Here is a 12,447-nt window from a genome sequence, read left to right on the forward strand (position 1 = left end):
GGATGACTTTATCAGTTCCTGTTGTGGAGGAATTCTCGCATCCTCGTATTTACTGTGTGATGTTCGCAGGCATTCATTTATACACAGCTCTCTTAAGGTCCTGCCACATCTTTTCATTCGGGTTCAGGTCTGGACCTTGACTGGGCCATTGCAATACTTTGATACTTTTCTTTCAACAGCCATTTTGTTGTTGCTGCTGTGCTTGGCATCATTTTCCTGTTGTGTGTCCTAGTTTTAGCCAAGCTTTAGCTGCTGGACAGATGGCCTCATATTTGAATGTAAAATACATTTGTATACAGAAGAGTTCATGGTCTACTCAATAACTGTCAGGGTCCTATTTCTGCAAAACAAGCCTGCCTGAAAATCATCACCCTTCCTCCACTGTTCTTGACAGTTGACATGCTTGTGGTGATGTGCTGTGTTTAGTTTTCCCTAATGTGGCGCTGTGCATTATCCCCACGTTGGTTTTATCCATCCAAAGGAGATGGTTTCAGAAGCCTTGTGGTTTGGTCATATGCAGCTTTCCTAACCCAAGCCATGCTGCCATGTTGTTTTTGGAGAGAAGAGGCTTAATCCAGCCAACCCTATCAAACAAGCCATGATTGTTCAGTCCTTTTCTAACATGAACTTTAACATTTAACTTGTTAACTGAAGCCTGCAGAGTCTGACATACGTAGCTTGTAGGTGAATTGGCTGGCAAGTCCACTCCTGGGAAGACTAAATGTTTCCACTTGCAAATACTCTTTCCCACTGTAGAATGATGGACTACAGTGGGACCATTAGGACAGGTACTTATGACCCTTTCCTCACTGATGAGCAGCAACAATTGCTTATTCTGAGATCACTGCTGATATCTTTCCTCCTTTGCATTGTATTAGCCCACACCTGTACCATCCAGATGTGCAAATTGTCACGAATTGCTTTTAAAGAGGTGCTCACACACGATCAGTTAATCAAGTGCATTTGATTAGCAGTACCTGACTGCTACTTAAACTCTTAATTCCCAGAACTAGAAGGGTGCACTTGGTTTTTCACACATTGCTTCTGTTATATTTGGCTAAAGTTTTGTTAAATAAATAACAATATTTAATGTATTGTTGTTCATCTGAGCTTGAACTAAAATGATTTTAGAACTTACTAAGGATGTTAAAAGTTAATTATAAATATGTAAAACTCATTCTTTTTATCAGGGCTGTGCACCTGCACACACACCTACATTTCTATTAAACGGTTAGATGTAATGCGTTAATGTTGCCTTTGTTATGGCTCAATTTGACACCTCAGAGGTTACAAGTGCAGGTAAGAAGTGGCGACACACCCTGTAGGCGTATGAAGCACAGAAGTGAGATCTACACACAAACTGAATCCGAAGGAGAAAACGGCTACATAACTTTGGCTATGAAACCAGCTGAAGTTCATTCTGCACAACAGTATTTTTTGTAGACTGACGTGAGATCTGAAAGGTTCTGAGCTGTGAAAGTGATTCCTGGACCACATATGCAGGTGCAGTTTATCAGTTGGTAAGTACCAACATAAGCCACGAGATATGAATGTTTGAAAGAAAAAGCAACCTCTGGTACGGATGTAGCTATACCATCTTTCAATGCTGGTTTATATTAAATTCCCTAAGCAGGGAGGCAAACTGCCTTTTTGTCCCAAGGTAGTACTAAAGTGTTTGAAATTGGGTTAAGGGGGAAATAGCAGTCATTTTCTGCATTCAAAATGGAAGATTTTGCCTGGGAAGAAATGATGTGGAGGCCAAGAAAAAGAAATGCAATCGATGTCTGTGATGATAGAATTTCATAGGAAAAGCTTCAATAGAGCAATTCGTCCATATAAAGAAATACAACTTAAGAAGGAGATTGACCCCTTATTAAATCAAATGTTCTTGCATGGGTGATAACTCCCACTTACAGTAGCTTTGCATCTGTAAGTGGGGTGGAAAGGTATCCGGATAAAAACAAAACTTTCTTTTAGTGGCGCCATTACTTTTCTGTGCTACGATTTTAGGACAAACACATTTATTTGCACATTCTTAGTCTTTCATTTTAAAAACAGAAAAGTTTTGGACAACCGAGCTTCACCTATCTTTGTTTTCTTGTTTTTTGGGGAAAGATACACTATAAAGATCTCTGGGGAATGCAACATTGTTCTGTAGAGTAAAAATGGATTTACCTGGGACTCCAGGGCTTGGATCTTCCCCTCCAACTCTTTGATTTTTTCTTCCTTCTTTTGAGACTCGGCTTGGGCCTCCTGCCGTGCACTGAACTCTTCATCAAACTGCAACAAGAAATACTAAGATGTCTATGTGCAGAACACATATACAAAGATGTAAACACACGGGCACAGAGGTTGGTGAGCGGCAGGGTGTCTCCAGAGATTGGCCACAGGGCATGTCAACAGACACCAAAACACGCCACCTTACACTCTCTGGACAATTTCTGTTCATAGGTCCCGTGTCCCCAGAGCCCTGTTGTCCTCTGTCTTTGGTTCAGGCTTGGCTTTCATGTATCCTGATGGTTCTAACCTTTGCAGAAACTATGCCGTGTCGTTACAATGATTTCACTGTCCCAGTAGGGTGCCCGGTACGATGGTGGGGCATGATTCTTAAGGAAAAAACATTCCCAGGACCCCCACTGGGGTGTTGTCAGCCCGTGATAATGTTTCTCCATAAAACACAATTTATTACTAAAAGTACGACGCTGAAAGAAAGGTTTTGAATTTTATTTCTCTCCAAAAATACAAACCATCAATCAAGCCAGTAATTGAATGATACCACAACTAATTTAAAATACAGTAAGAGGCCCATAAAGCATCAGCTTAAAAACATGTATCAGAGTCTGCATATAACTTAACTCTACCCTGGCCCTGTGCACAAATAAGTATACATCAGAACATCTGCATTGATTCTTGTAATGCTGATACGGATCATGTACCGTCACAGCCAGGTATTGATCAGGGCATGGAAAATCAATAGCTTGTCTGGGAGCTCGGAGGAAGAAAAAACTTTCCTGATGGGAGCTGACCAACCGAGGGGCGCTGCTGGAGTGATTAATGTCTCACCTTTTTGGAGAACTCTGTTGCCTTCTGCTCACTCTCTTCAACTTTGGCTTTATCCACAAGCTGATCTGCAAGAGAAGTTGGCCATGGTCAAAAGATAATTCAAATGCATCTGTGGGTGTGCCTTACAGGCTCCTGAGATTTACAGTCGCATATTGTTTTAAAAGTACATAAAAGCTGGGGATTGTTTTTTCTTTGTTTTTTTAAATCTTGGAACAACTGTTAGGTCTGGGAGATCGCATCAATCACTGAATTTTTAATTTCATTTCATTTAATGTAGCATTATCAGCCAGCGATAACATAATATTATTTTTTTTAGATTTCATTAAAATTGTATTAACATTTAAGCACCTTGTGCAACTCTTGGTTCTGATTAGCAAATGTACTTATCTCTCACCCCTTCATCTATTCCACTTCTTTATTAACATCAGTGTTTTATTGTAACAAGAACACCACCACCGACTGTTAGCTATCTGTTGCCTAAGGGTATGTGCCTTGAGTATATAAATATGGATCAAATCAGACGTCTCTATCTTTTATTTTATTTTGTTAGCTTTGCCTTTACAAATCCCACATTTTACATCTGCCCTGTAGGTAGCAAAAGTGCAAATTCTAGCCGTTAATTATTTGCTAAATCACATATTTAGCTACACTTTTTTCATTTAGAAAATGAAAAACCTGTGGTGAATGTGGATAAAAACACAAGTGAATAGACACCTTTCAAAAACTAAATGAAGATGTGAAAAGAAAAACAGATTTTTTGTTTCTTTTTAAAATTACTTGATTAAATCCAAGTGAAGTGAGAAGGAAAAAAAACGTCTTTAATACTGCACCGATCCTCTGTGCATAGGTTTAGAAACTTTTAATGACCCTTTGTTGGCAAGTTGCAGAACTGTTGGTGACACAACTGAGAGACACATGGTGGTGTTATTTATTTCTCTGTTTAAAAAGATACCCATTAGTAACACAGTGCAAATAGATGTTTTCACTGGAAGACTACAAGCAAGATTTTTTTAAAGTCTAACAGGGCTTTTTCTTCCTGAATTAACTGGATTCAGTTAACTAATAATTAAATGACCCTCTTATCTTATGACAAGTCACTGGAGATGTTAGACGAAGGATCTGGGAGAATAATGAATATAACTCCTAATATAACTCCTGAAGCACAGGATCTAAAAAAAGTCACCTTTACTTAAGGTACTTGTTTTACCTTAAGCAAAGGTGACTTTTTATTCATATACTAACATTTAGATTTTGTTTGTCAACACACATCATATCATATGACATAACAGGCACAGTTCAAACCACTGCATCGCTGTGCCGTCTTACAGTATGTGTAATTAGCAAGTAACAAATGATTATGAAACAATTCTCTAGTTACCAATCATGTGGGTGAAGTCCACATCCAATCTTTTATTATAGACAAACTCCGGGTCCATCCCGCTGCGATGGAGGACCACCTGAGACACACACTCTTCTATCACCTTGTAGTACTGAGGCCTGAAGAGTCACGAAACACAGTAGAACAATTAGACAAACCACAGAAAGATATGAGTGACGCAAACTCCACAAGGCTAATTAACCACAAATGAGTCTGTTATCCAACCCAGAGGTCACAAAATGCCATGTCAAAAAGGGTGCTGCTGGACAAAATAGGCACCCTATTAAATTTGATCAACCCTTACATGGAATTAGCAGATTAATGGGTACACAGAACCCAAGTATGTGTTAGCCTTTCAATTTCAAGGTGACTGACAGTACCCGAGGCCATGCTTGCCCTCTTGCATAATTTGCAATCATCTTTGCCAATTAGAGAAACCATAAAAACTGAAATGTAAATCTAATCAGTGTAATGTGAGTAATTGAAAGCACAATGAATAGAAAAACATGTCAGCCAGTTAGGAGTGTGACAGAGTGCTTGGTGTTTTCAAGAAGGTTGTGCGAATCGGCCCGAGAGTCCGACTCTAGCACACAGGCTGGTATGTGACCTTTTCTCTGTACCATTATCAGCTTTAATTGCAAGTGACATTTAGCAAATACAATGGCAGTTTAAGCAAGAGATAATTATTTTCTAAGCAAGACATTGACCAGAAAACCATTAAATGTGAAAAACTGACACTTAATGATGTTCATCAAATTAAACCTAAATTATGGATTTTTTCAATTATTTTAAATATAAATGAATAAATACAAAGTATCCTTTTTACAGGTGCACACAGATAGGACCGACTAATCCTGTCAATGCTATTTATTTATTTTTTATTGGGCAATAACGGTTATTATACAATTAATTGGTGGAATATAGCATTATCAATTGGACAAACAGGATAAACAACCCAGTGGTTCAATAATTACATGAACTCCTTTCATCTCTTTTAAATAAACATATTTTTAGTGGGTGCAGTGAGCAAAAGCTATGTCCCTCTGTTAAAAGGAACAATTACATGGTACACCAGTCCAGAGAGGCTTTCAATGGCAAATAATACTAATTTCATGTAGATTAATTCTATTGTTATTTAGAAAATATAAATGTGTATTTGCGAGCAACCATTTGGGTGTATAATTTTACAACAAGAAGATGACAAAGCCAACACTGGAAAATCTGTAAACCTGTATGTGGCTAATATTAATTCATTATTAGTTCATTTATAGCTTCCTAAAAATGAAAATCCAAGCTGCCAAAAATCCTGACATTTTATTCCATTTTTGATCTAAACAAGACACTCAAAGTCTGATCAAAGACTGCCCACCTGAATGGCTCTGTACCAGAGCACTACAATGAAAGAGCATTAATGTCACGAAAAATAAATAATTATGTTAGCAGGCAGAACCGTGAATAATGTGTCTGCTGTCAGGTAATTTGTCTGAAAAGATAAAAAAGTACATCATTCAAGTATGTATCTGAGCAAAAAGGAACACACTTTGTTATCAAACATTAAATGCAGAAAACTTTTGTTTTGTTTTTTTCTTCGGGGCTTTAACTCAGGCTATGTTCTGATGATACCTTGTGGGTGGACAGACCATATCATGTTATGAGCAGGAAAATGAAAAGCCACAAAATTCTGAGCCAAAGCAAATAAGAATAAATCAGCATTTAGGTGCTCTGTTTTGAAAGCATGAAATGCCATACATTAAGCCTGGTGGATTCGCCCACTCATGACTGGAACAAGCGAGTGAAAGCTCACACATCGCCCTGCAGGGCTTAAGCACTATGGCACTCGGCTTACAACTGTCACCAATGTACACCACATTATTATCTCAATAAGCCGCCCTATTTTCCCTCCGTCCTCCATCCTCCGCCACCACCAGGCAGATAGGGGCTGGGTGGAGATAACTGCAGACGGAGAGAGTGACCCAGAACTGTCAGGCCCCTCCACAGTGGGCAGGGCTGGGCTCCAGAAGCAAGCATATGTCCCCTGCATCGTTCCCCACCTCTTCTTTTACTTTGGCACCTTCATTTCTTCCAGTGATAGCTTGCAGTTCAGCACAGCCCCAGCCACTTGATCCAGCTCTGCTCCACATAGCCAGTGTAATCCCCATATCACCAGGCTCCAAAAGAGCAGATCTGCTCTATATTTACTGGGTGGGTTTGATGTGCTCCCATTCATTAGGCTTTCAGGAAGAGATTAATTATCAAAAATACACCAAAACCCCAGAGGGGAGAAAAACAACTAGTGTTGTGTTAGAAGGAATTACAGTAGACAGAGCAGCTGCCCATTATAGAAGGTCTTATTATTAGAAGACTAATTATAATATTTAATGAACGCTCATTTAATGTTATTATTTGAAAGGAGAATTAAGGAGCCAAGTGTAGCGGTAATTCAAATTAATACAATGACAAAGAAATGTAATGTCTTACTTTGTACAGAAAAATACAACTACAAGTTTATTCATGTGAAAGCTACCTTTAAAAGACTTCCACCAGTAAATAATCCCAGTTAAACCCAACCATTTACTGGCCTCCCACTTTGTTTTAGTTTCATGTTGTGGAAATGGTATAGCCACACATTTTAACCACAACCCTAAAAGCTGATAACTCTTAGGGCAAAGGCCAAAAAATAGCCGATAGTATCTATTGGAAATAGCTGCATGCAGTGTAACACTGTGTCCTCCATCATCCTAAGTGCACAGCAGTGATGTACGAGGAATAAAAAGGCCTCAGTCATAATGCATTTCGGGTGATAATGTTTGGGTATGAGATTTTCCTTGCTTTTGTTATGCAAGCTCAAGAAGAAAGAAATATTCCAAAACATATCTTTAAAAAGGCCGTCCGATTTTTACGAGTTTTGGTACTGATCTCTCTTTACTGCTGGCTTACACTGTGGGCACTCGAGCTGAGGTGGACATAGTGATACTGGATGGTTAATGCGAATTCTATTTCTCACTTCCTCCGAATAGATGAGGAATACATCATTCATAACTCGAGGGGAACAGCAACTTGTCTATGGTAAATTCATCGTCCTCCTCACAGCTTTCCTTCATCTTTGAACTCTCTTTTTTAAGTCTTATTTCTGCAAAAAGATCTGACACAGCAGCGAAATCACCAGAATCACTCTATTTAGAAGAGTGTCGACCTTCCCGGCTACTGATATTTTTCCTCTTCAAAGGTAAAATAAAAAGCAACCCCCACAGGTTAAAATCAATTAAATTAAAACTACCGCCTCTGCTAACCAGTTAAGTTGCAGTTTACAACCATATCTGTATAGATTTATAATTTATGTAGTGAAGACTTTGAAGAAATATAATACAAGGGTAATGTTAAGAATTTAGCAACCTGCCAAGAATGAAATATCTATGGTGTTGAAAATGTTCCCTCATTTTCCACATTATGTCAAAGTGAAGTCGACTTTGGACCTTTTGGATAGAAAATGTCACCGCTTCGTCACTTTATCCCATTCTACATTCATGTAAAACTTAATGTACAGTAAGTTGGCGTTTGATTTCCTGGGTTAGAGCTGTCTTAGATTTCATAAAATTAGGCCCAGCTGTTCCTGAGGAATCAACACTGACATGAATTGGACGAAATGATATCAGACCTTTACCTCCACCCCCCAAAATCTAATCAGTACTTGCTTGAGTTCAAGTGAATCTCAGCACCAAATTTAAAAAAATGCAGACAACCTGGAAACTAAATCTGTTTGTCCACTGAGGTTGCAATTATGGAGGCATTACTTTATCCCTGCAGTACTCTGATCAGTGTTTTCTTTTCTTTCTTTCTTTTTTTTACTTTGGAGTTCACAATAAAGGAGATTAATAAAAAATAGCTACAAGCTATTTTTAAAGCTTTTCTCCCCTTTCAGAATGTAACTACAGTGTACACGTGCACATGTTTTGTAACTTAATGCTATTTTACTTTTGGACCCAGTTGAGCAGCTGCTTTTCACATATTTCATATCTGCTAATTCGTGCTCAGTAACAGGGATGTTAACAAAATTAAACAAAAAAAGCCTTATTATTTGTCAGATTATTGACAAATAACCAGGCAGAAAGCACCAGCATCATAAACATGATGATTGAAAACACCAGCTCCTTAACTAGCCTCCACGTCCCTAATGTCAAACCTTAAAATTTATGCTTTTTGTAGCACTTTTTATGGGGAAAAAGTAAAGGAAAAACTACACCAAACTTACAGAGAGCACCACAAGGTCATCGGTCAATACAAAGTTAGTGGTAGGTAAAAAAACACAAACACAACTTACCTGATGTAATAGTCATTTCTGATGAGCAATAGGTGCTGAAGGATTGACAGGAAGTAGGTCTCTGAGGCAGTGTCTTTCACCATATTGGACAGGAGATGGTACACCTCATTCATATCAGTGCAAGAGTAAGGTTAAGGACAAGCAACTTTAGTTATTGACATGTTATTGCAGATATGGCTAACTTCTTTGGAAACCCCCCCCCCCAACCTGAACTCCTTATTATTCAGGATCATTCAACTGCAATAAACATTTAGATTTTCATTACTTCTTACTCCTTCTCATTATAGTTATTTATCTCTGCCAGCTTTTCTTACAAGGACTCTGTGCGCAGAAGCAAACAGAGATGCGATTCCTCTTATCCGTCCTCTCGAGAGAGAGCTAAAGCAGTGTAAACAGCTAACTTGTGGAAAGGGATCAGGAATGAAAAATGCTCCCCTCTGGTATCCCTTTTATTCCAGACTTTTCAAGAGATGGAAAATTAATAAGAGAAAAACTGGCTTGAATTTTTAAGCTAAGAATGATGAGCATCAGATTATTCGTAGGGCAAAAGTACAGTTGAGTCTCAAAACTGAAATTGAAACTGACATGTAGGAGGAGTAAAAACTGATCTTATTTGATTTCCAAAAGTTACTGATTACATCTTATGTTTGCATTTCCCAGGGGGAGGTAGTGATGGCTTTGGCATTGAAAACAGACATAAAACTGAACTAGCCTACATTTTATTCTTCATGTGTAAATATGTAATTGTAAGTGATGAATTAAAAAAAAGTTACTGAGAGAAAAACGTTTCAATTTTGATGTCGTATTTAATGCAGTAAAATATTTGTGCTGTTCTCATAACCTCCTTAAAGCGTAACTCTAACAATTAAATAAATACAGAAAATGAGTGATCTGGAGTCTGTCTGATTTGTTTGCTTGAGAAAAGACGATTTCCCAATGGGCACTCATCTTCTCTGAAAATAAAAAGTGGAATAAGCCTCTCAGAAATGTGCAGAAAAAAAGTAGATTAAGGAGACTGCACTGTCAAGCTTGCAGAGATAAAAACCTGATTGCCATCCTAACACGAAGTGCAGATCTTGACAATGTATGTTAAAATATTTACAAAGAGAAACGCAGTAACTACAAAGCAATCGCGTTAAATTTGCAGCATGTTGGCACCATATGTCGTGATTTCCCTCCATCCTGCTTTCGGTACAGAAAATATCCGTTAAATGAATGTGCAGAAACTGAACTACGATCTTTATATGGCCCGGCTTGCTGTCACCCATACAAAACGATCTGCACGCACTGCAACTGGAGCAGATCAATTCTTTTAAACACTGTTTGACAGTCCGATTAATTGCTATTAATTTCAACAATGTCTGTAATTAAACTCTTATCCCATATCAAATTTTTAGAGAAGCAGGGATGGGAATACAGGCTTCTCTAAAGTATCATTTTGCCTTCCTTGCATTAGTGGAGTTTGAAGCCTGGGAGAATTACCAGGCCTGTGAGATTCAATTATAGCCTCACCACAGCAGCATTTGAGAGGACATGAGAAAGAGCTCACACTGGGAAAGTATCCAACTAGCTTCATCTATCACTAAACTGCAGACATAAACCTAATGTAAAATGCCAATCTATTCATTGGCACCTCCTCTACGCTCACTTTCTTACTCTCTGTCTCTCTTTACACTATCTCTCCAAATAATGAATAAACATGAGTGGCAGTCAAGTGTGATGTAGGCCAGTCTGTGTTGGGGTCAATCAATCACCATTCCACAGATCATTAATATTTATTAGTGGCCTGGAGTCACCTCCTCGGCACCTGGACCTGGGTCGGACACAGAGGAGACAGGCCTTTCAGGTTAATATTCATGAAACTGCTGCAAGACACATATACAGTCTTCAGGTAACAGAGGTACTACCTGTCTGTACATATATAAGAATGTGTCCGCATGCAGGCAAAGAGACAAAGGGTAGCCCTGGGCGTTGAGATTATGCTCATACCTAACAGATCAATACCAAATTGTCCTTCGAAACAAACATTGGACCTTCTCATTTGTGAACCTGCTCAAGCACATCATTAATCTCGGCGCACTTTTTCCCCCTATATCGTCTCTCCACATACACACACATTACCTCCTCCCCTAACCTACATGTGTCAACAGCAGCTGTCACTCACAGTAGCACTTTGTGCATGTACTAGGACTGTGGGATTTGGTGGAAGAAAAAGGCTGTGGGAATGAACATCTGCATAACAATGTCAGCTATTCATACATAGCCTTAGAGAAGATTTGTGAATTATTAAAAGGTTCGTGTCTGGGGTGCTTGAAGAAGTTTCCAACTTGGGACTAAATTACATATCACCTTATTAACTTCTACTCTGAGTGTTTGGAGTTAAATGGACATCCACAGAGAGCTAGAGGTCAAAATTCACCTTTCTAAATTGGAGCAGGGAAACGAGAGCAGACTGTTACTTAAACAGAAAAAAATATGATATGTTACCATTTAGGACAATATCACTTCATGGGAAATTTTAATTGTCTACTGTAAATGTTAAATGGTAAGAAAGGGAAAGAGTATTCCTATTCGATATCTCCCTCAGGAGTCTTACTAGAGTCCGACCAACGATAACAGACAAAAGACAAAAAGTGAAGTGAAGAGGAGAAGAGCTAATAAAAAAAAGAGAGGTTGGAGGTTAAGATTACGAGGTTATTTACCTAGTATACCTGGCCAGAGATGAAGCTGGATAATGTGCTCAAGCTCCTCGAATCCTTCTCTAATGAACAAAGCCATGAGGGGGCTTCAGCCTATGAAGCTTAACCAAACCCACGATATACACTCATCTCTCACTGCTAGTTCTGCAGAATCTGTATATTCTCACAGAGGGAGGACAAAAGGATATTCCATCTCTGCGCGGATGTCATCCAGGCGATGTGAGAGTTCGATCGAGTCCTCCTCCTTGTTCTCATTGAACACCCTCAGCTGGATGTCCAGCTCTTCTGTCTCTTTTAGCTCCTGCAGTGAGTTAGACATACAGTATATAGTTTAGATTAAGTTTTACCAAAGGTCATCCTGTACTGCAGATTATTATGTTGCAGACGCATTAGCATGTATGGGTTTGTGAAAATTTTACTTTGTGAAAAAAAACTAACACCAAAATTTCATCTCCCTCTTCCAGGTGTACAGAAAACTGGGAACTGAGATGCTGTGAACTCTCACTAAGTATTCCAGACAGTACCAATTCCTGCACACCTGTTCCAGCCACAAGGGGCTACAGAGGTGCTCTTTACAAGTTCTCTATGAATCACTGGCAGTGGAATTTACAGATGGAGACAGGGCCAAATGTAACCCAATTTCTGCAGGTATCAATCACCCTGCACCGTTTTTTGGGCGCACCATCTGTCTTCAGCAAGCAACGCTGGTTCGGAGGGAGGTGCACAATGGCACAAAAAAAAGGAGGGAAGGAGAAGAGGAGGAGAGCCAAATACATGCATCAAGGACTATAAGAACAAAACAAATTGTTCTTTCTTTTTCAGTGGACTAGTTCTCTGCCAACAGCAACACTGACTCCTGAGCATAACTCATAATTAGATGAAAGAGTGTCAGTTTGAATGTCGGCATTAAAAGCGGTAAACGTGGCATTCATGAATGGCTGTACACTGAGCCTCTTTCATATCAGGGGGCAGAATTGAAGATAATTAAA

General features: G+C 39.0%; 1 protein-coding gene across 8 annotated transcripts in view; it reads right to left on the reverse strand.

Annotated features, from left to right (window-relative positions):
- Positions 1-12,447, reverse strand: part of diaph2 (diaphanous-related formin 2) — a 378,860-nt gene that overhangs the window by 242,325 nt on the left and 124,088 nt on the right. For all 8 annotated transcript variants that reach the window (XM_085428909.1, XM_085428893.1, XM_085428885.1 and 5 more), the window contains 5 exons: positions 11,647-11,759; positions 8,760-8,876; positions 4,442-4,560; positions 3,064-3,128; positions 2,176-2,280 (listed from right to left, as the gene is read on the reverse strand). In XM_085428909.1, the coding sequence (XP_085285035.1) occupies positions 2,176-2,280; positions 3,064-3,128; positions 4,442-4,560; positions 8,760-8,876; positions 11,647-11,759 (519 nt within the window). The remainder of the gene's footprint in view (positions 1-2,175; positions 2,281-3,063; positions 3,129-4,441; positions 4,561-8,759; positions 8,877-11,646; positions 11,760-12,447) is intronic.

This window comes from Rhamphochromis longiceps, linkage group LG2 (assembly GCF_057381845.1).
Source record: "Rhamphochromis longiceps isolate RC_006_pf linkage group LG2, R_longiceps_female_GT1.1, whole genome shotgun sequence".
NCBI classification, from domain to species: domain Eukaryota; kingdom Metazoa; phylum Chordata; class Actinopteri; order Cichliformes; family Cichlidae; genus Rhamphochromis; species Rhamphochromis longiceps.